General features: G+C 44.1%; 1 protein-coding gene across 1 annotated transcript in view; it reads right to left on the bottom strand.

Annotated features, from left to right (window-relative positions):
* Positions 1 to 24,752, bottom strand: part of wdr47b (WD repeat domain 47b) — a 36,168-nt gene that overhangs the window by 7,465 nt on the left and 3,951 nt on the right. The window contains exons 7-8 of the mRNA XM_047036939.1: positions 23,098 to 23,194; positions 22,277 to 22,452 (exon numbers count right to left, since the gene is read on the bottom strand). Coding sequence (XP_046892895.1) covers positions 22,277 to 22,452; positions 23,098 to 23,194 — 273 coding nt within the window. The remainder of the gene's footprint in view (positions 1 to 22,276; positions 22,453 to 23,097; positions 23,195 to 24,752) is intronic.

The following is a 24,752-nucleotide window of genomic DNA, read 5'->3' as shown; positions in this document are numbered from 1 at the left end:
ATAAGGTTTCCTCAGCCCCTTTAAACAAATTATGAGGTGGTGCCCCCTTAAATATATACTTTATTTAGTATTTCTAATCTTAAACAAGCAAACCCCGCTACAAACGCCCTGGCAGAGCATATTTTACAAGTGGTTTGTGCCAATTGCCTGCTCCCATTGTATACCTGACATAATTTCCTTGGTAACAGAGCAGAAATGGAAGTAGATTTTAAACTACAAAATACCACGTCACTGTTTTATGCCTCTGACAGTCTGTCAAGTTGCAGTTTATAGCCCAGTCTGTCCAGACTCATACAAAATATGTAGTGTATTTGGTCAGGGACATCCAAGCAAAGGGTTAATGTGCTTTCCCCTTTAGTCATATTTAATATTAAGGATTTACTTGTTGTTCTTGACGAATGTGTGAAAAAAGTTTTTTTTTTTTTTTTTATTATGTGTAAACTACAAGATGCATCATGTTTGTTGCCGTTAGTTGTTATGTACAGTAGGCTGTCACAGGCTGCGGCATAAACATTTATTTATTAGATAATAATAATAAGACTATTTATACAGCACATTTCATACAAGAATTGCAGCTCAAAGTGCTTTACATAAAATCAATAAAAACAATATTATAAGTCATAAAACCCTACTGAAAACAGGCCGCAGTCTTTGCGGTAATCCAGATCACATAAACCGCAGTCTTTGAGGTATCTCGAGCCACAATCTGTGGTTTTCCAATACAAATAAAAAGGTCAACATCTAATGTAACTATTTCAAATCCAAAACACACAATCTCAGGCGTTTTGCATTGCAGTCCAGAACTTATGTTGCTCAAGCCTTTCGATTACAAGCCACAGTCTTTGCGGTATCTCGAGCCAGTCTATGCGGTATCTCGAGCCACAGTCTTTGTGGTTTCACAATATAGATCTTTTTATAGATCTTGGAACGTAAACAACAACATATCAGCTTAGAACGTAAGGCCCTGAACTACATCCGGCTAGCGCGTATCCTACATTAGTCGCTAGCTACTTTACCATCGAGTTAACATGACTAGCGCATATTACCATAAATTACCTGGCTGTGAATAGCAGCGATACATCAAATAGTCCCCTAACTGACCCACAGGATCAGAAAGTTATTTATTTTAGGCTATAATTTATTTTAGGCTGATCTGAAATTGATAGCCTACCTAAGGTAGAGCTAGAGATAATACATTCCCATGTCTACCACTGGCACTATTTCAAATAGTAGCTACATTAGCCTACCAAATAGTATTTGGTAGACTGCGTTTACTGTCAGTAAAGAGGTTATAGGAGCCTATAAAAGTCTGATGCCTACAACTATTTTTTTTTATGGGAGTCAACAAACAATGTAGGCTACATATTAAGACAGAGACGGCTTAAAAAGACCTAGACCGCTATGCCTGCATACTAAATGCAACGGTCGGGGAGGTGTGCAGCGGATATGCTGGTTACTTGTTGAATAACTGCTGTGAAATTGTATTAATTAAAAATCGCATCGATAAATGTTCAATATGATCTGCTGTTTTTACATCACCCACCTGTCATTTCTGAACCCAGTGTATGGTCGAGGGTTAAAAATCAGGTGGATATGAGAGTTAACCATAGCCTAGGACAGAGGTCTTCAACCCTGGTCCTCAGGGACCCCCCTGTCCTTCACGTTTTAGATGTTTCCCTGCTCCAACACACCTGATTCAAATGAATGGTCGTTAACAGGCTTCTGCATAACCAGATTACGACCCATTCGTTTGAATCAGGTGTGTAACACACGGTGTGTTGGAGCAGGGAAACATCTAAAACGTGCAAGACAGGGGGTCCCTGAAGACCTCTGGCCAAGGCATGATTGGAAATTCCCTTCCATGACAAGTAATGGCACCCCAAACCGCCTTTTTAAAGCACTAACCCAGATAGCAAACTTCATTGAAACTACGCTGAATCAACATTCCGCTATCAACGCTAATCGAACCACCGTGGTAAAGTTGGTTGGAAGTTCGATATTCAACAGACATTCGGACGCCCAGTCCTGTGCTAATTTAGCCGGGGTTTAGGATGCTAAGACTGGCCGCTTAGCCTGTGTTTGCCTGCCTAAACAACGCGTATGTTTAGGGACCATTAATAAATTACACATTTAAAATGTCAAAAGTCAATAGCTTTTCAACAACATGAACTAGGAACATAAAAATGATGTTTAACTATTTTGTTAATTTTCATATCAAGTTGTAACAAAATGTTTTTTAATTCAAAATAAATCTTCAAACTTCAATAGCTTTTTGGTCATGTGACTTATCACCCTCAAATCTATTTCAGAGGGTTCATTTACCATGCATACATGTTGCCACATGTTGGCCAATGCATATATGTGCCATGCACACGCCATAATTTGATTGGCTGAAAACCCGAAGGGGGAGGGTTATCTGACACGCGACACGCACAGGAAGAAGCACATGCTACTTTGCTTGCTTGCACTGGCAGTGGCATACAAGCTAGCGGGTGTGTCGGCGACAACGGTACAGCTAACTTACCAGGGCTGTCTGCCGACAATACATACATAAAAGGCCAGAGTAACACATTTTAATATTCCCTTTGCCCTTCAGCATGTACATGTTTTCCCCTCTTTGTGCTTTGTAGAGCCCTGTTTAACTGCTAACAAAAGGAAATTTGCACATGCCCATTTAGAGGCTGAGACTTTCTCTCATCCAATCACAATTTGTGTTAATGACAGTGACATATCCAAACCCTTCGACTCCTAGGAAGTGGAGTAAGGGGTAAAACCAAAGGGCAACTGTAAAGTCAAATAGGCCTGGACTGGTAATTTGTCATACCGGGCAAATGCCCGGCTGGCTGAGGCCCCTTTTGGGCCGCTGTAAAATAAAACTTGATAAGAAGAATAAAATGTTTTCCCATTGACCGGCCCATGAACCAGGGACGGCATTGGTTCTTCTATATGCTGACACTGAGATAGCCTAATCATTTATCTTACAAGTCCCCACCCCTCCCACTTATTAATATGTTTCTTGTGAGTCAGATGCCATGGACCAGAGACATACATCTGTGGAGCTAGTTTACATGCTATGACGACAACGACAATGATAATAAACCAAACAAATTAACGATGAAAAAGGACGTACAAGGACGGCTTTGGACACCGTCACTGTAATCAACAGAGTTGCAGAGAAGCATAAGCTACTAAAGAAACTACTTTTATTGTAAGGGGAGATGAAATTGTTGGTATTAAGACACAATTATTAAATATTGTATCTCTGTACACTGGAGATAATGTGATAATGTGACACATTCCCCATAGTTTGTACATACTTAAAAAGTTTACTATTTACTTAGGCCGACTTTCATTTTATTAAATAATTTCAAATTATACTTTGACTTTCAGTAGAGCATTTTCTTTGACAATTACTTGTACTACTACTTGAGAATGGAATTTGTGTGGGCGTACTCCACTGCCCCCTCTCATCACCAGGGAGTCAGTCAAGAATGAGTGAATACACTGGTCCACTTGCACCAGCACAATTGTACACAGCATTAACTAGGTGCAGATCCTGCTGTTAAAGCAGATCACTAGATCCAGCTCTTTGGAGTCTTCTGACACCTTCTGACGTCAACTTGACACCAAGGACATCAACACTGCACAAGACTGGACTCCTGGCCTCACCTTGCTTGATCAGTCAGTGTTGTCCAGTTGGAACAAGCACTCACTAAAATGGCGTAACCATTTGCATTGCATTGTTCTTGTTTTTCTCATGTCTCTGATTATTTGTCCTATCATCTAGCCTTTTCTATAGAATATTATTACTTTTTGTATTTTTATTTGATGTGTATTCTTGTAGTTTATTACGAAAAAAAGCTTCATAGTATTAGTTGTTGTGCAGCCTTATCCAAAAAATACAGTATTCTGTAATGATTACAAGAATCAACATGTTATATCTTGGTAATAAAAGGGTGAATTTCTTAGTCCTATTAATAATCACATTCTGCACATACTTGACTTCACTACATGAAAACCTCAGTTTTAGACAGTAGGCTACATATATATAGCTTACATTTAACACCAAATATTTATTGACAACACTAAGGCTGGGTGTCAAACCTGCCCCCACCTCTCATATGCTAAAGTCTGGAGTTTCTGGACGGTCTCAACTTGATGGCTCTCACACCCCATTCAAGATGTGGTCTGATTGGTTGTTCTTGTGTATAAAGGGAATTGTAATGCATTGTTCTTTGGATCACGGTAGAGTGGGTAAGATTTAAAGCCTTCATTTTGTAACATGTTTGCCTTGTAATTGATTTCATTCATTTGCAATGTTATTAAATGTGTATTTCATTTAACCTTCCTTGACCATTCTTGCTCTGCTTTAACCCATATTGTCAAATACCTGGAATTCTATTGGTTTTGGCATTATTGGTTCATGCTAATACACTGTTCAGTTTCCCATCTTCCTTTAAACCATAGGGGAATTCGTTTTGGTTGCTTGGCCAATATTTAACCCCCTACAACACAAAAAACAGTATTTAAAGACATACAAATACACTGCAGATTGTGTTGTCCACACGAGTAAGGTGTAAGGAATTCTATGTCGCATTGGGTAAGAAACAATTTTTAACAACGGTTTTAGATACGGTCTTCTCCTTGAGGGCAGCGTACACCTTCAATCAGTAGGTTTACAACAGCAAATCAAAATGCAAGGGGATGAGTCAGCTGGTGAGCTGTTTCTGTGCCAGAAAGAAGTAAACAAGTTGAGATGACAGACGCGCATCGTGTAAATTGGCTCTTCATGCAAGTTTAATCTCTGAAGTAAGTAAACCGAGGCAAAGAATTATAACAGTGTGAAGTATATTATTGTTAAATTGTTTATTGTCTTGTTATCGTTTGTTTAGGTCCAAGCCTAATCTCTTTAATCCCTACTTGCAGGCACTTTCGGTATTAATTTTACATGCTGCAGTTTTCCTCAGGTAAGTACTTGATTTTTCACTACAAAATAATTATTTAAAGACCAGAATTATTGTGGATATCTCCGAAAACGATAGACTTGCCTGCATACTTCGTTATTGTAGTTGCAGTGTTTGGGTTTACATTATAGTGCCTGCTATTTACGACCAGTGGCCCTACGAATGAGCTGGCCCTACGAAGCTGCAGTACAGTGTCATAAATACTATATTATTATTCCTTCCCTTCAAATGCTAATTTAGTGCACTGAATTAACACTTGTTAGAGTAAGATGTACAGTGTAGTGTGGGGAACAGCACTACACCTCAGACACCCCATCACAGATAGCACAAATAGGTAGTGTGTTTACTGCCCCATGAGTTTGCATTTATTTTAGGTTAAGCAAACTGGAGAGAACTGTCATAGGTTCACCAGGAAGTGGTGAGGGCAGGGTGCCATGATAATTTATGGTGAGCGTTGTGGTAAAGTTCTGGGTGTCTGGGGCCCTGTTGTGGTTTTGGTGTTGGTCACCCCATTTCGGCTGTTCCTTCTTATGAACTGCTGATAAGGGTTGAGTGACAGCAACATTCACTGCCACTGACAGACTGACAGAGGTGTGTCTGTGGTGGCTTTCCTACACAGGATCACTCTGTCTTCAACCACTGTCCCTGGTGCGGACCTGCTGCTGGCTTGTAATGGAGAGTGAAGCTTGTTTCAATGCCAGGGAGTGATGACCTCCTGATGTAATTAATGAAAATAAATATGTACAGTATACTGTATGTATATATAAACATGACAGTTCAATGTGATGTGCCACTAAGATGTGTGTATCAGCACCCTTTAAATACTATTCCCAGACACTAGCAGGTGAGAGCAATTATTGACAACTGCTTAGATGGGTAAGTGGAAGAGGAAAGCCAATGACTTTAGACAACAAGATTTGTCGTTAGGTTTTCGGTGTGTGACTGGCCGGTGGAGATGCAAGTGTCCTGATGGCCAATACTGTACATTTTAAATTGAGTAATTTAGCAGATACTCTTATCCAGAGCGACTTACAGTAAGTACAGGGACATTCCCCAATACATCTGAATGATTTAGTGTTTGTGTTTGCATGACTTGAGTAATAGCGATATTAAGGCTAGTACAGTGTTTTGATGAGGTGTTGGTTTTGGTTGTTGCTTAGAGGAAATTGCCTGAGCACCAGGCAAAAAAAAATTGGTGGCGGTTATTAGTTATTAGAGACATATGATTTAAATTGTAATTCACATAAATGACAGTTTACTGTAACTTTGATAGAGGTTGTCCTTGATTAGATAAGCAAGTTCTGTCAGACAGGTTACCGTGCTACTATCCATATTGTATTAGTAAAGTCAAAGTAAATGGAGAACAATAAGGAATATATATAGACTAAAAATTCATTTGGTCTAAACTCCCTATCTTTCAAAGAGTTTGAATGGGTCTTCAATGGTGTTGAAGACTGAACTTATGAATGAGATGTGGGTGGTGGAATATAACGTCAATGGTGTTTTCAACTGATCTTTAATTGAGTGAGTGAAACAACATTTGGTCTGTGGTCATTTAGGTAGGAGATCTTTGTGGATATGTGCACGAAGATAATGGTGTTTTGGAATCCCTTTGCATTAGTGGTCTAGGGAGATGTTGAAGATGTTGATTAACACAGAGTCAAACTCAGCTGCAGCAGAAACCTGCAGTAGAATATGACACACAATACACAATATGGGACCTCAGGTTTTACAATTAAATACAGTAAAAAAAAGAAGAAAGGACAAACAACAGTCATAGATCTCTGGCAAAAATCAGGTGGCAGAAAAACAATAATACAGGCATTTGTTGCACATGGGCTTGGAAAAGGGAAGATTACAGTAAAATCTGAAATATGGTCATGATGACTCTGTGAAACTTAGCAAATGGCTATATGTCATATGGAGCCAAGACAGAAGACAGATTAGAGAAGAACTAGTTAGGCAACATGAAAGAGAGAAGCAGGAGCAACAGGATAAAGATGAAGACCAAACAGAACTAACCGAGGTAGAGTTAGAGAAGACAAGACACAGAAAGAAGACAGACAAAGGCTCTCCTGAACACAGTGAAAGCATAGATACAGAAGGGACACTGGAAACAGATACAGAAGGAGAGATAGAGAAGGCGAAAGACAGGAAGAAGACATGCTCTTCTGAACACAGTGAAAGCATAGAGACAGAAGGGACACTGGAAACAGATACAGAAGGAGAGTTAGAGAAGGCGAGAGACAGGAAGAAGACAGACAAAGGCTCTCCTGAATTTGACCAATCACAGTTAAGCGCAACAAAGCCTGGACCCAAGGTTTTCACAATTAAAATTAAAAGGGAGAATTGGAATAAAATAAAACCATTAGTAGGCACAAACAAACTTAGGCGACCATGGACAGAAATCCTCTCCAAAGAGTTCATTGAAATCAATCCTTGCTGTACTCTGTCATTTAAATACCAACATGTTAAAGCTACACACAGCCGTAAAAGAATGTCCCCATACCTGCATGTATCTGCAGTGTGCACATTTAAGTCATGCAAAGCCATGTATGTGTTCAAGAGAAAACACAAGCCCATAACCCCCCCAAAAAACATAACCATCAGAGTGCTGAGATTAGGAAAAGTCAATAATTCAAAAAAGGAAAGAACATTTCGGTATGCAAGCTTCCCGAGAAGAGGTAGAATTGCCAGGTCGATCCACAAAGGTGTGAGCAACTACCACTATCAGCAGCTCAGGAAGACTCGAAGAGAGTAGAACTATGTGCTGGTAATATCACCAGGAGTCTTACCAAAGATGTTCTAAACATGATCTCCTCAGAAGTGCAAAAAAGAACAAGACTCCATAATGATGTCCTGCTGGAGCTGATGCTCACACAAAAAATAATGAAGGAGTGCAGCAGCAATGTCTCTTCTGGTGGTTATATTCAGCACCTGCAGGTGTACCCATTTGGAATCCATCTGTACATCGATTCAGGAATAAACATATTGGTGGAGCATCTAAAACAACCCACACCAATGTGGCGTCTTCCTCCTCCTCGGCCATTACGGTTTAAGTGGATACACCTGGGCGGCGTATCCCTTCCCCTTTAAGAGGACGTCGGAAGGAGAGAGGAGGCCCTTTTTGACCACAGCACGTTTTGTTTAAGTTGTGGCAACCTTTTTGACTTTTGTTGTTACGTTCAGTTAGTATCATTTAATAAGTCGTCACAGCAGATCACCCTTGCGTATGTGTTCCCTTCGCTTTGCCTCGAACCACTGAGCCGGGTTCGTGACATGGGGGCTCGTCCGAACTTTTTGGGGTTTTGGTTGGTTTTGTTGTAAGGGCATATGCGTGAGATTCGTGTTTTGGCAGTTTTTTTTTTGTTTGTGCTGCGGAGTTTTGTGTTGCTGCTGCTGGGAAGTCGCTCTGTTGGGGGTAGGTGGTGTTTGGTTCGGCAGGGGGAGTTTTTCCTGGTAGGCATAGCAGCGTGATTCTGTTCGGGACACGCTGGTTTTGTTTATTTTGTTTGTTATTTTTTGGGGTAACTGTGGTTGGAGCAGTTGTCTCAGAGGCACTTCCGTGGTTTGAGGGAGGTCGTCAGCGTGCTGGTTGCCTGGTTCCACTTCAGCGGGCTATTAGTGTGTAAGTACCCGCCACAACGCCCTTGAAGTCTAGGGTTGAGCTAACTGTAGTTGGGGATCTCCTCCTGTTGGGCCGGGCGCGGAGCGACACATGGTTGTGGGAATATGGCAGCTATGGAAGACTTCATTGGGGCTCCTTCTGAAGCACTGTTGGCAGGGTTTACCAAGGACCAGTTGTTAAGGCTCGCTGGTCATTATAAAGTTGAGATCAGTGACAAAGACTTGGTTTGTTCGATCTTGGTAGCAAGCCTGGTGGACGCTGGTATATTGCCTCAAGCTGATTTGAGTGACGGGGCTGCAGGTACATCGACTGTGTCCGGGGGGCAGTTAACTTTTTAGCAGCAGAAGGAGCTGTTGCAGCTGCAGCTCGAACGGACCAGGGAACGTAGGCTCTCTGGTAGGGGGGAAGGGGAGCGATGCTCTTTGGGTCGAGACGAGTTTGACCTGGTGGGCAATTTGCGTCTAATTCCAAAGTTCAGTGAGAAGGATCCAGACACTTTTTTCTCTCTGTTTGAGCGGGTGGCTGAGGCGAGGCGCTGGCCTGACTCGGAACGCACACTCATGGTGCAGTGTGTGTTGACTGGGAGAGCCCAGGAGGCTTATTCAGCCCTGGGCAGTAGAGAGAGTGGGGACTACAGGGCGGTGAAGTCTGCAGTGCTTAAAGCATATGAGCTGGTTCCTGAGGACTATAGACAGCGTTTCAGGACTTGGAAAATGTCTGAGGGGCAGACGCATGTGGAGTTTGCCCGTGATTTAACATCCCACTTTTCCCGGTGGTGTGGTGCTTGCGGATACCTTTGAGGGTTTGTGTGACTTGCTTGTGCTGGAGCAATTTCGTCAATCGGTTCCGGTCCGAATAGCGACCTACGTCAGTGAGCACAAGGTAAGGTCGGTTGTTGAGGCTGCTGTGCTGGCTGACGACTATGTTTTGATCCATCGGCGGGATTTTGTGGATGACCGGGTTCGTGGTGACATGGGTCGTGGTGGGGTCTTCGAGTCATTTCGAGGCACGGGTGACGTTCCTGGGGGCCGTGGGGTTCGGCCGGGTGGGGGTGGCTCAGATGACTGTCATTATTGTCAGTGATCGGGGCATTGGAAGAACGAGTGCCCTGCTTTGAGGGAGTTTCCGTTAACGTTAGCATTGGCTGCGCAGGTCCCTGGTTGTTCCAAGGGTGTTCGAGACCCGGGTGTTTTGGGGTCCTGCACTTCTGGTAGGGGGGAGTATTTGCAGTTCATCACGGATGGATTTTTCTCCCTGGTGGGTGGTGGGGTGCAGGTTCTGGTCAAGATATTGAGGGACACTGGTGCGTCTGAGACATTCGTGTTGCAGTCGGTGTTGCCCTTTTCCCCGGTGTCTGATACCGGGACAAGGATACTGGTTTGTGGGATAGGGCTAAACACTTTTGCGGTTCCTTTACACAGGTTGGTTCTCTAGTGGGACCTAGTGCAAGGTGAGGTGGTGGTTGGGGTTCGGCCTTCTTTGCCCGTTGAGGGGGTATCGGTGATATTGGGTAATAACCTGGCGGGTGCGCGTGTCTGGGGCGATGCTCCTCCGTCCTTGGTGGTGTGCCCTGAACCGGCTCTGTCGGAGACTCCCGATCACTGTGAACGATGTTTCCCCGAGGTGTTCTCTGCGTGTGTCGTGACGCGTTCCATGAGCTGCGCTGTTTCCCCGGAGGATGTTACCCCTGAGGTGGTTGCTTCTAGCTCCGCCTCGGTTCCATTGTTTGTTTGGTCTGGTTGTTCCTTTTGACGAACTGGGGAGCGTTAGGCAGGGTTATTTCGTGAGTGACAGGTTGCTGATGCGTAAATGGGTGCTGTCTGGCGACTGTTTTGTGGGTGAGGCTATCTGTCAGACTGTAGTGCCTGGAAAGTTTAGGGAGTTGGTTTTGGGGGTTTCTCATGGGGACGTGGCAGGTCATTTGGGGGTGAGGAAGACCTACGAGCGTATCCTTAAGAATCTTTTGTTAGCCTTGGTTAAAGCGTGATGTGTCTGTTTTCATTAAGACCTGCGATACATGTCAGAGGGTTGGGGAAGCCGAATCAATCAATCAAACCTGTTCCGTTGTTTCCTGTACCTGCAGTGTCTCTGCCGTTTGAGTATTTGATCATTGATTGTGTTGGGCCGTTACCTCGTTCGAAGTCCGGGTTTAACTAATTGTTTACAGTGATGTGTCAGACCACGCGTTACCCTGCAGCTTATCCCCTTCGTACCATCACCACGAAGTCTGTGCTGAGGGTGTTGACCCAGTTTATGTCTGTGTTCGGGATCCCTAAGGTTATCCAGAGCGATCAGGGCTCTAACTTTACCTCTGGCCTTTTTTCTCAGCTTTTGCAGCAGCTCCGTATTAAGCACCATCTAGCCAGCACGTATCACGCTCAGAGCCAGGGTGCGTTGGAGCTGTTTCATCAGAGAGTTAAATCGTTGCTGAGGGCTTACTGCACCGAGCTGGACAGAGACTGGGGGGAGGGGTTGCCCTGGTTGATGTTGCCTTTCTTGTGAGGTTTCACAAGAAAGCACTGGGTTCAGCCCCAACGACCTGGTGTTTTGACATGCCGTTCGCGGGCCCTTGGCCGTGTTGAAAAACGACTGGACGGCTTCAGAGCTGCCACAGAGCTTGTTGGCTTCTGTGCGTGGTTTTCGGCAGCGGCTGTGTGTTGCCGGTGTGATGGCTAGGAAGAATCTGTCCGCCTCTCAGGTAAAGATTAAGCGGCTGTTTGATCGGAAAGCGGAGCCCCGTCAGTTTGTCAGGCGACCAGGTCCTAGCGTTGCTGCCTATCGCAGGTTCGCCATTTCAGGCGAAGCATAGTGGTCCTTATACCGTGGTTCGGCAGTGCTCGGACGAGAATTACAAGCTTGCTACTCCTGACCGGAGGAAGAAACATCAGCTGTGTCATATTAACCTGTTGAAAGCCTACTATATGTGTCAGCTGGGTTCTTCCCCGAATAAGGATGTGGGGGAGGTTCGTCCGGTTCTTTTGGTAGGATCTGGGCCAGGGTTCTCCGGTTCTCCGGCGGTGGATTGGGGTGATGAGGAGGGGGTTTCTCGCGTGGATGATGCTGTACTTCGGGGTCGGTTGAGGAATTCTGAGTTTTTGGCCACTTTGCCCGATGTGTTACATCATCTGTCCCCTGACCGTTGTGCCGCGTTGGTGGGGTTGGTTCCGGCCTATCCGTCCTTGTTTGTGGATACCCCTTCCAGTACTCACTGGGCCGTGCATTATATTGAAGTTGGGGATGCGGAGCAGATTCAGCAGCGGTTTGATCGGGTTTCGGTTGAGAAGCGGGCCCATATGGATTTGGAGATATCATATCATGTTGGAGAATGGCATAGTTAGGCCTTTGTCATCTAGTTGGGCGTCGCTTCCGCGGATGGACGATTGTATTGACAGCGTTGGCCCTGCTAAATTTGTGAGTAAATTTGACCTACTGAAGGGCTATTGGCAGGTGCCGTTGACCCCGAGGGCCAGTGACATCTCCGCATTTGTGACTCCGTCCGGCCTCTATTCTTCCTCAGTGATGAGTTTCGGGTTATGGAACGCGCCGGCCACTTTTCAGCGATTGATGAACAGGGTTGTTTCGGGTCTGGAGGGGTGTGCGGTTTATTTGGACGATGTTGTGGTTTTTAGTGACACTTAGGAAGAACATCTGTCCTGCATTCACGCTTTGTTTGACCGGCTGGCTGACGCTCGTTTGACCGTTAAGTGTGAGGCGACGGTTACATACCTGGGTAAGGTTGTCGGTCAGGGCCACGTTCGTCCTGTGCGGGCCAAGGTTTTGGATATCACTTTTCCGGCCCCGGCCACCAAGCAGGGGCTTATGGTCGGTTATTATCGGGGGTTTTGTAAGAACCTTTGTACCGTGGTTGCGCCGTTGACTGGCCTGTTGAGGGCGAGGGCATTGTTCGTTTGGTCTCCTGCCTTTGACGATGTCAAGATGCTGTTGACCTTGTCTCCAGTTCTTGCTTCCCCTCGGGTTGGTCTGCCCTTTTTGTTGCAGGTTGATGCCAGCCAGGTCGGAACCAGGGCGGTTCTCCTCCAGGCTGTTGGTGGTGTGGAGAGGCCTGTCAGTTTCTTCTCAAGGAAGCTGAATAGCCACCAGCTGAACTACTCGGTGATCGAGAAGGAGGCTCTTGCACTGGTTTGGGCCCTTCAGCGTTTTGAGGTCTATGTGGGTTCTGGGGTGTCTCCGGTTACTGTCTACAAGAATCATAACCCTTTGACTTTTTTGCACTCTATGCTTTGTCCTAATCAACGGATTATGAGGTGGGGTATGTTTTTGCAGGGGTTTAATTTGGATGTGCGCCACATCAAGGGGAGGGACAATGTGGTGGCTGATGCCCTGTCGCGGGCCCATGTCCCTTAGCCTGTTTAAATGTGTAGGCTTGTTCGCTGTGTCTCTTTGCTGCTCCTGCCTGTCCCCCCCCCCTTTTTTGTTCTGTTCCAGACTCTGTTCCAGACGCGGTGGGCTGCTGATGGGGCTCGTGTTGGTTGCGGTGACACCCTGTGTCCCCGTCTTGTGGGGGGGCGTGTGACGTCCTCCTCCTCCTCGGCCATTAAGGTTTAAGTGGATACACCTGGGTGGCGTATCCGTTCCCCTTTAAGAGGACGTCGGAAGGAGAGAGGAGACCCTTCCTTTTGTCCGCAGCACGTTTTGTTTAAGTTGTGGCAACTTTTTTTTACTTTTGTTGTTACGTTCAGTTAGAATCATTTAATAAATCGTCACAGCAGATCACCCTTGCGTATTTGTTCCCTTCGCTTTGCCTTGAACCGTTAAGCCGGGTTTGTGACACCAGTTACTCTCCATCTTGACGCTACTGGTGGTGGTGTGTAAAAAATCCCAGATCAAAAGAAAAGGGTGCTGTACTATGTCCTTGTACTGCCAGGGATTGGTAAAGATAAGCCACCTGTCCCAATCTGTGAGCTTATAACCAATCAACATTCTATCCCAACATTGACTGGTTGATGGAACTTTCAGAAAAGTCTCCAAGTGCACATCCCGCAGAGTACAACAGGTAGAGACAGACTACAGCTGGGCTATGATGGATAGTGTGCTGCTGTCCTTCAACAAAGAGACTATATCAGCCTATCTGGAAAGAGCCCATGAAGTCATAGCAATTCAGAAAACCAACAGTGACCTCCATAAATTCTCAGTTTACACCTTTGCTCTGCCCACATTGTAAAGGCTGTCTCACAGGGATTTGGGAAAAGGACGCAAGACAAAGGACTAAAGGAGTATGCCACCTATTGCTTTGCGTTATTGTTGAACACTACAAGCATGGGTGAAGCCCTTCCTGTGTTCCAACACGTGTGTGCTTTTTGCTTCAATGGAGGATGGTGATCTTGTCAAACATGCAAAAAGAACTCTGGACAAAAGCATTTTGCATGCTAAACACATCAAAGCAGAGCATGTGGAAGAAGACTCAGAAAATCAGTTCCATGGTGGAATGAACATCAGAGCAAAGATTGTGTCAGGACAATCTCCATTCACCAGAGAGTTTCAGGCTGTTAATCAAAAGGCACAGTGTCAAATCCTATCACAGTTACAACAGGGATAAAGAACAACTTTTTCTGTCCAGAAATCATCAATGTTCTTTATGACCATTACTTAGGCATATTTCCACTTTGGAGTGGGATATTGCTTTGCAATCTAACAAGATATGCCAAAAACAAACTCAGCAAGGCAACAACAGAAATGCCAAAGACCCGTGACACTAACTGCCAAGTTGAGATGTGGTTTTGGATTGTTAAACACTCAATCCTGCAGAAAAAGAAAAACCTCCGTCCAGCCGATTATTTACACAAAATGTTTGGCTCTCTGCAAGGCAGACACAAGGAGCACGTCATTCAAAATAACCTACCAGACGAGTTTCACACGTTACACCACTTGGAACTGAAAACTCTGTAGCCACACAAGTGGCTTATGGGAGAGGTAAAAATAAATGTAATCATACATCAGGGTCAGCTAAAAATGGTATGACGTGCCCCTTTTATTTTAGCTGTAAGGTTTCTATAAGAGAGCAATACAAAATGCCCCCATGTCCGATTAATTCTGGAGCCGAGCCAGACTTACATGGTAACTCCATGTATGCCAGGTAATATACATATGGTAGATACTGTCTACCACCTCATTTGTTAGGAGGGGCAATCTACAAGTACAATGACTGTTTTACACATCTAATACCTGCACAATATAGAACCAAATGGTGCTGACTGGTGGAAATGACCCTTCACCATTCACTATACACACCAAACCAGCATTAATGCGACAGTCTACTATCATACTGTTTCAAGGGTTTTATTATGGCATGGCGTTGTATTTAGCATTTAATATCTTAAATATTAGTATCTTAATATTCAATTATTTAACTAGGTTATGCTTATTTCAACCTTAATAAATTGTGTCTTTGTGAATTTAATTAACAGTTTGTGATCCTCTTCTACTCACCTAATTTAGACTATTGAGTGCTTCTTTCAAGTGGCTGTGCAGAACAGAGGACATGGACAGACAGTATATTAAACCATTACAGTGCGGGGGTGATCATGAATGGTAAGAGGACAGAAGTCCATCACCAGAGTCTTCCAAAGGTACGTCTTAACATAACATTTTTATCATTCTAAGGAAATGTGCAGTTTTCCTTCATTTATTGCTGATAGGGTAATGTTACTGTCTGATTTGCTATTTAGGTCAGTTTTGAGGACTACAGTGCTGTCATTAGTTTTCTTAACATTGACAACAACTACTGGAAGTTTTTGGTGAGGATTATTTTAAACATTAATTGTTTCACCTTGAGGGGGTATGTTGGTTCAGGTGTAGTTATATGTGCATGGGTGAAACCCTCTGTGATATTGCTTGTAAAAAGGGCTATACCAAAATATTCTGATTTGATTTATTCAAATCCAAACATACAATAACATTTGTGTGTACTGTATTAAGCAACATTTATTCTTCCACAGTATCTGCATGCAAAAACCAGCCGAGTATTTGTTTTGGATACTGCTGGACATGAGAAGTTAGATTCCGAACATGCCGCATCCCGATTTAGGCAAGTACAAATGTAACAAATTGCATCATAGTTATAGCCAATATTATTATTTGTTAAAGAAGTTAATGATATAACCCCATGTCTGCTAATAACATAATGTACATATTATTAGGCTATATTATTATTTTAACTCTTGGCATACAAAGTGTATTATAAAAAGGCTGCATTATTTCACTCTTACTCAGAGAATACTTCAAGATGCGAAGAGCATGCCACGGCAGAAGTGACTGGGTTGATAGGAAGTGGAAAGGAGGGGAAATAACTCACAGCATTCAGAAGGATTCCTTCAGCTGTGGTGTACTGTTGATGCAGGTGAGTTCATACTGTAAGGTGTTTATAAAATATACCTGTTTTGTAATACAGAGAAAATATCCTTGTATGTTAATTTCCTTGAAGTAAATCAATTTCATGCCAGTCAGAATATAAATGTTTGGTAAAATTGTTAAGATGGCAGAGATGGTGTTGGACAACCTTCCCAATATCCCTCAAGACATGAAGTTTGACACTTCGAAAAAAGCAATGTCAGTCAAGAGATGCCAGATGGCAACAGACATTATGGAGTACTCAGGTATGGAGAGTTAAATTGGATACGTCTGATTGAATTCATTAATAACTTTTGGCTTGAAATATACTTTCATTTTGTTCCAGTCTTTGTTTTCATCAAAGACTGTTCACTGTGCGGAACAGACAAGCCCCCTGGATGTGGACCAAATACAATATGGGTCGGCTATTTCATTGTAACACTAGTGTGAATGTAATTATGACAATACTATTTAATTATTTAATTAAAGACATGCATGTGCGATGGCACAGATATTGCAGTTTGATACTGTTTAGTGGTTGCATGTTCTGGGTGTGTTGGAAGGAGATGGCGGTGGAATATCAGCACTAGTTCTCCTCCTAAATAGCCTGTTCAGCAATTTATACCTGTAATTTATTTACTAAACCAAAAGGAAAGAAAAGTGAATGGACACTGAAATGGATTTGAGGATGATAGGTCACATGACCAACAAGCTATTGAAGTTTCAAACTTTCAGAAATTCACTGAAAATAGTGTGACGTGAAAATGAAAAAACTAAAGGCTGTGCAACATGTTGCAGTCAATGAACACTGAAACGAATTTGAGGATGATAGGTCACATGACCAAAAAGCTATTGAAGTTTGAAATACTAAACAATTCACTGAAAATAGTGTGAGATGAATATGAGAACACTAAAGGCTGTGCAACATGTATGCATGGTCAATGAACACTCTGAAACTAATTTGAGGATGATAAGTCACATGACCAAAAAGCTATTGAAGTTTAAAGATTTGTTTGGAATTAAAAAACATTTTGTTACAACCTGATATGAAAACAAACAAAATAAAGGCTGTGCAATGTGTATGCATACATTTTGAACAGTTAAGCATCATTTTTATGTTCCTAGTTCAGGTTGTTGAAAAGCTATTGACTTTTGACATTTTAAATGTGTAATTTGTTGATGGTCCATAAACGTACGGGCGTACGAATGTCTGTTGAATATCGAACTTCCAACCAACTTTACCACGATAATTGAACCAACGTCAGACTATGTTGACCTATCATCATTTTTCACCCTTATTTAATATTAAACAACGATGAAAAACCATCGCGATTCTAACGGTATTTCCACCAATATTACGATTGAAACAACGTTGAAAAAACAACCCAAAATCAACGCTATTCTAGAATTTCTAACCCAGTCATCTCGTTGTCCCGTTTTTATAGGAAATTTAAACTTGTTGACAACTTGTTCTTCCCCAATTTCGCCGAACAGCCAAACAAAGCATAATTGTAAAAAAAATATATAAATGTGTTGCCACTGTGATTTGCTCACTTTTGCTTCTAAATTAGCTGACTTCCATCAAAACAATCCTTCGCGTGTCTGAAACCAGAAGCTTTCAAGGGCCAAACTTGACGAAGGAAAATTCTAGAATGTTCATCCAAAAAGGTCTATAAATAAAATGTTACACAATCAATAAAAACAATAATACAAGTGACATTCAAGGCAAGAGTGACATTCTCCCTCTCTCCTCCCCCCCCCGTCAGGGGGTGAACATTAATTAATTAATTGCTTTTTACCTGACATCTTTGAAAGGCAGCAATGATTAATGCATCCATGGCCAGGGTATGATAATAAAATATTCGATCCTGCCACCTCTCACATCCCAAGCGCCGCCACTACATTTACATTTATGCATTTAGCAGACGCTTTTATCCAAAGCGACTTCCAAGAGAGAGCTTTACAAAAGAGTCACTGATCATAACAACGAGGTAGTCCCAAACATTGCAAGCAGCCAAAACATGAAGCATATAATGTGAAAAAACTAAACAAGTGCCAAAAGGGAAGACCCATAAGAGCATGCAGTTATACAAGTTTCAAAATTAAAACAACATGAACCACAAAAAGTGCAGGACTGTACCTGTAGAAGAACAAGCAATAGTAAAATATTTCACAGCGAGTACAAGACTTAACTTCGTTATAACTAACCTACAAGAGCAACAAGTCACTCAATAAGAGTCATTGTGATCCTGGAGGAAACTAACAACAGGTCCAGCCAAGCATTCCTAAGTGCCTTTGTACTCCCGGAACAAGTGCGTCTTGAGCCTTTTCTTGAAGGTGGGGTGACAGTCAGTGTCCCTGATGGAGGTGGGGAGCTGGTTCCACCATTGGGGGGCCAGGCAGGAGAAGAGCTTGTGTTGGGACCTGGCAGTCTTGAGCGGTGGGACCACTAGGCGGTTGTCTGAGGAAGACCGTAGGTGACGGGTTGGGGTGTAAGGTTGCAGGAGAGACTTGATGTAGTCGGGTGCTGTCCCGTTCACTGCTCGGAAGGTCAGTACCAGGGTCTTGAATCTGATACGGGCGTTGATGGGTAGCCAGTGGAGAGAGATGAGGAGTGGGGTAACATGGGAGCGTCTGGGTAGATTGTAGACCAGGCGGGCCGCTGCATTCTGAATCCTCTGAAGAGGGTGGGTTGCACATGCTGGGAGACCAGCGAGCAGCGAGTTGCAGTAGTCCAACTTGGAGTGGACCATTGCTTGGACTAGCAGCTGGGTGGAGTGCTCAGACAGATACAGCCACTACCAACTACGCCAACGAAAAGCTAGATAACCGTTGATGCGGGTGGCCTGTTACTTACCTGACGAGTGAGTTTCACCGATACACACCGGCTACATCTATGAACTATTTGTTCTGAGCAGGTGTTGTCAGTGAACAGGCTGTAAAACTGTTGGTTAAGAGACTCGGGAAAAACTGATGCTAATTATCTCAGAAACATTTTTTAACAGCAGTCAAGTTGTCATTGTTTGTGTCAAACAAGTTGTTAATTTGTTGTAACAATAAAACAGGAGATCATGACTGTGCTCAAAGTGATGCTCTAGCTCCAGCGGTTTGCTTTGTAGGTGAACAAAACTTTCGGAAGACGTAGCAGAATCACGAAAAATTACAGGATATGCTTTTTTTCCATTGGTTGTTGCATTAAATCTTACCCAGATACAATGGTGCTATTTTCCGATTGGCTATTGTATAGACCCTTTCTTTTTTTGATTGGCTGATAAGTGGCAGGCTCGACTAAGAACTCCAGGGGAGACGCGCTTGACTGCCGGTTCCATAGTAGAGAGTGGGGCGGCCAAAGAAATTTGGGTTGGGTGCTGCGGTATATAAAATATATTATTTAAAAAAAAAAAAATTGGCGTGAGAAATACAATGTGTGGCGGGAGGGCGTGACTAAAGACCGAAATGAGTGACTGTCACTCTCAATGCGTGACACTTTAGAGACCTGCTGCAAACTTTGCGGGAATCCAAAACAATCTGTAATACAACTAATACAATTAATAAAACCCTTCTGAGATCAAATGAGTTAAATGGTAAAAAGATAGGTTTTAACGCTGTCTTTTGAAAATGCCTAGCATGTTTGCTTCCCTAATATTTATGGATAATGTGATCCATAGTTTTGGGGACTTAATTGGCTGGTGTGTAGTTAATAAAAGAGTTAGCAATGTAGCTAGGTCCTTGTCCGTTTAGAGCTTTGTATGTGAGGAAAATGACCTTAAAGTCAATTCTGAAGGTAACAGGGAGCCAAGTAGCTAGGACAGGACTAATGTGTTCTCTCCTTTTAGTTTTGGTTAATAATCTAGCTGCCGAGTTTTGAATGAGCTGTAGTGTTTTTTTGGGGGAAGACCAGCAAAAAGTGTGTTACAGTAGTCCAGCCGGCTGGATATAAAAGCATGAATTAACTTCTCTGCATCATTTTGGTTTATGAATGGTCGTACCTTCGCTATATTTCTGAGCTGAAAGAAAGCTATTTTGGTCACTTTATTAATGTGAGTGTCTAAATTCAAATCCGAGTCACACAGAGACTTGTCAACTCTGGTTTAAGGCAGGGGGTTAAACCTCCTATTCTAACTTAACATCTCTCTTTTGGATTTGGGGCCATATAGTAGGACTTCAGTTTTGTCTTCATTTAATTTAAGAAAGTTCTCATTCATCCATTTGTTTATTGCCAACAAGCAGTTGGTAATGGAATTTATGGCTGTTGCATCGTTGAGTTCAGCGGATATATATAGTTATGTGTCATCTGCATAACTATGAAAATCTATATTATGTTCTCTGATATGTACCACTTCGCGACATAAAGACAAAAAAGTAATGGACCTAAGCAACTTCCTAGAGTAACCCCGTAGAAGTTCTCATGTTTCTTAGACATATGGTCTCCTAAACTAACACAAAACTTCCTTCCTTTGATATATGATTTCATCCAGTTTAATACACTATCCGTGAACCCAATAAGCTTTTCCAGTCTATTGATTAATTGATTAGGATGTTGTGATCAATAGTATCAAATGCTGCACTGAGATCTAACAGGATAAGGATAAAGACTTTATTTGCCAGTCCAGTAGACTCTGCAACATCGCATGGACATCGGGGACAGTGCCTCTGGACTGGCAGACCGGGGTGGTGGTTCCCCTCTTTAAAAAGGGGGACCGGAGGGTGTGCTCCAACTTTAGGGGGATTACACTCCTCAGCCTCCCTGGGAAAGTCTATTCAGGGGTCCTGGAGAGGAAGGTCCGTCGGATTGTCGAACCTCCTGGAGGGTACATGGGAGTTCGCCCAACCAGTCTACACATGTTTTGTGGATTTGGAAAAAGGCGTTCGACCGTGTCCCTCGGGGGCTCATGTGGGGGGTGCTCCGAGAGTACGGGGTACCGGATTCCCTGATCGGGGCTGTCCGGTCCCTGTACGACCGGTGCCAGAGTTTGGTCCGCATTGCCGGTAGTAAGTCGAACTTGTTTCCGGTGAGGGTTGGACTCCGCCAGGGCTGCCCTATGTCACCGATTCTGTTCATTACCTATATGGACAGAATTTCTAGGCGCAGCCAGGGTGTTGAGGGGGTCCGGTTTGGTGACCTCAGGATCGGGTCGCTGCTTTTTGCGGATGATGTGGTCCTGTTGGCTTCATCGGGCCGTGACCTTCAGCTCTCACTGGAGCGGTTCGCAACCGAATGTGAAGCGGCTGGGATGCGAATCAGCACCTCCAAATCTGAGGCCATGGTAATCGACCGGAAAAGGGTGGAGTGCCATCTCCGGGTCGGGGAGGAGATCCTGAACAAAGCGGAGGAGTTCAAGTATCTCGGGGTCTTGTTCACGAGTGAGGGAAGAATGGAGCGCGAGGTTGACAGGCGGATCGGTGCGGCGTCCGCAGTGATGTGAAGTGAAGTCTGGGCCTCCCTGCTTAGGTCGCTGCCCCCGCGACCCGATCCCCGGACAAGCGGCAGATGACGGACGGACGGACTTTATTTGCATCAAAGTTTAGTCTGAGGTCGCTAATTATCTTGGTAAGAGCAGTTTCAGTACTGTCATATTTTCTGAAACCTGACTGAGACTTCCAAGATGTTATTTTCTTCAAGGAAATAATTTAATTGGACTAATAGTATATTTTCCAATACTTTACTAATAAATGGAAGATTTGATATTGGTCTGTAATTTGCAAGTATACTGTTATCCAATTTGGGTTTCTTTAATAGGGGCTTTACAACAGCTGTTTTGAAGGCATCTGGGAAAACGCCAGTTCTAATGTGTTTATAATCTCTAGCACCGGACCTGAGACACCAAACACTCGCTTAAAGAATGTTGTGGGTATAGGATCAATATCTGAGGTTGCGGAGTTACATTTGCTGACGATTTTGGAAAGTTCACTTAGTGTGATACATGTAAATGTGCTCTAGGTTATGTTGCAGGATCTACTGATGTCAGTTTCCCCTCCACTATTAATGATACTAGCTCTGATCAAAGTTATTTTGTTCTTGAAGATTAAGTTATTTCTGCGTTACACATTCATGAAAGGTCTAGAAAGCTTGAGGATGTCGATCTCTGAGATGAGTGAGTAGGTGAACGGAACCTTTAAGAACTGCGCATGGTTGTAACCAGAATTCAAATTGTGTGAGAGGTGTTGGGTGCCCCTCAGGTGGATGGTCGGCAGGGTGGAGGGAACACCAATACCATGGTACCCCTCAAATATGAACTTCTCTCTCTTATGGGGTGTCCCTTGACTCAAATGGGGGTTCCAGTTTCCCCCATCAGCACCACCTTCATAGAAATGCCTGTTGGAATTGGACTCCTACCTGTTGAGGAACGTCTGGGTGAGGTTGTGCTGGACTTGAGCTCCCTCCTGAGGCTTGACCCCCCCCTCCAGTAGCATCTGCTGGTAGAGCTGTCTTTGCTGCTGCTTGGTCTCCAGGTGCTGCTGCACACGCAGACGCTGACGGTAGTACTCCTGCACCTGCTCAGTAGACTCGCGCTGTCGACGTGGTGAACACACACACGCCATTTCACAACCACACACATACATACCACACCCGTGAATGCAAAATACATGCACACACAGCCACATTTGACTTAATGTCTTCAGCCTAATATGCAAACTTTACTGATCCAAGGTCCCAAAGCTCATCCGTATACACACACACATATATATATAAAGTTTCCCCAAGGACCCCATCAAACCCGGTGTCCAACATCTCCCTACCCCCACCCATGACGAAATGCCTTCAAACACACACAAAAATCCAATCTACACCTCTCCAATCTTGGGATGTACAAAAATGAACAATGAGTGCGCTAGCTAGCCGACCGCCCATCACAGCAGTCTCACTGCCCCTGACCTCCGCGACCAGGTGATGTCTGCCGAGGCTGATGAGGAGGTCGTGAGAGGCAACAGCTCATGCTCTCCCCCCTCCCCGTCAGGTGACAGGGACACGAGGGGATGACCACCCCCCCACCCCCCTCCAAGCCCCCTACCCCACCCCCCACAGGAAAGGAGTCGTTGGGGAGGATTTATGAGTAGGTGAAGTTAGGGGTCATAGAGAATAATGGGGGGGGAGGCAGGGGAGATTGTGGGGGTTACCCTGACACTTGCTTTATTTTTCAAATTTCATTTTATTACCTCATTTCTTTCGGTGCTACAGGGTGGCCCACCGTCCATCCCAGGGGCCAACGGAGTACGCACTGCGCTGGGCCCATTCAAACCCTGTGGCTGCTTTCTAGAGACGGAAACACAACATACACGTGACTCACTGCCAGCAGAGCCGTTTACTGTATCCACATGACTATGGACATGTAGCTTCATAGTGATCAGGAAACAGGCTTCTGAGGTCTGTCTCCATTCTATCTGGAGTTTAATTAGTATCGACATTAGATACTTCCAAGGCCCCACAAGAGATCTGATAGTGTCATCTAACACCCCTCTGATGAAAACTGACCCGGAGGAAAGGACTATGTCAGTTCTGTTGCAGTGTGGTAACAACTCTTACTACCAATCACCCACATCAGGCCAAAGCTGTGTCATGTCAGATTTTGATGTATTTGGCTTTTTGCAACTACTTCCAGCAGTCAAAGCAGCAACATTGAAGCATTGGTAACCTAGGGTTACCTAGGTTAAAGTTAGTCCCATACAGAGATCCAGCTTTAGATGAATGCCTAAAGGCCGAAATATGCTTCTGCGTCACCGTTTACGGATGGGCGGGCGCACGGATACGCACGGATACGGACGGATAGACTGCGTTTATGGTTCTCCGTAGGCTGTGGGTGCTGAAAACAATTCACCGCCAGAAGAGTAGGTGGCGCAACGTTTTTTTGTTTAGACGTCGTTGAGTGTTTATTTACCTAGGTTACCGAAAAGTCGGAGCAAATTTACAAATTAGCCGTTCCATCAATAAAATACGCACATTTTCAGCAACTACACTGCTCATTTCTCATCACATTTTAATTCAGATTCTGATTTACATGTACCGTTTAGCTGAAATATGAATTGTAAAAACTTTACACGCAATGGCGGTCAAAGGATTCTGTTCGTCCTGCTATCACGGCAACCCCGCCCCTACCCCTGACGCAAGCGGTACTTAATACTGACCAATCACAGCCAAGGGGGTCTCCGTAGCTCTCCGTAGCTACGACGGAGAGTTACAAAATTAAGGAGGTGCACGTCAAGCTGTCCGAGTCTCTACGCGGGCTGACGGAGAGGTTGTAGAGGGCGTTCCACGGAGACGAGGGCGTTCCCATGTGTCCGTTTTTCGAAAAACGCAGAAGCATATATCGGCCTTTAGGGTTTGCGTTGAATTGAGTTGTGAATGGATAAACATAAACAACCAACACTGTAAAGCCTCAACATATCTCTAGATATTCAGAATCTTCCCACTCTACCAGCGGTCGTAGGCGGCTACATTAAACCGTTTCCCGCTCTCTGTATAGCTGATGACACTCACGGCTGTGGTAATCAACAAATCAACGGCCCGCTCTAGAAAAATTGAGCTGACAGGCCTCAGAGGGGAGGAGAGCCCTCAGGCCTGGGGGAGAGGCCGAGAGAGATAGACAGAGGGAGGGACAGAGAGAGAGGATGAGAAAGAGGGAGAGAGAGGGTGAGAGAGACACGTTGAGAGCCGGCCTCCTGCACCAGTATTACGGTCCGATAACGTGAAGCAGGCCTGTGTGAGTTGTCTGCCTCACGTTCCAGCACGAGCGGCCAACCGGGGTGAAGCGAAGTGCCCTGGAAGATGTTATCTATTCATTGTTACTTTCAAGCTCATTGTTACTAAATTAAAA

This window comes from Hypomesus transpacificus, chromosome 16, assembly GCF_021917145.1.
Source record: "Hypomesus transpacificus isolate Combined female chromosome 16, fHypTra1, whole genome shotgun sequence".
Classification (NCBI taxonomy): domain Eukaryota; kingdom Metazoa; phylum Chordata; class Actinopteri; order Osmeriformes; family Osmeridae; genus Hypomesus; species Hypomesus transpacificus.
Note: the sequence above shows the minus strand (reverse complement) of the source record. Positions and strands in the feature narration are given on the sequence as shown.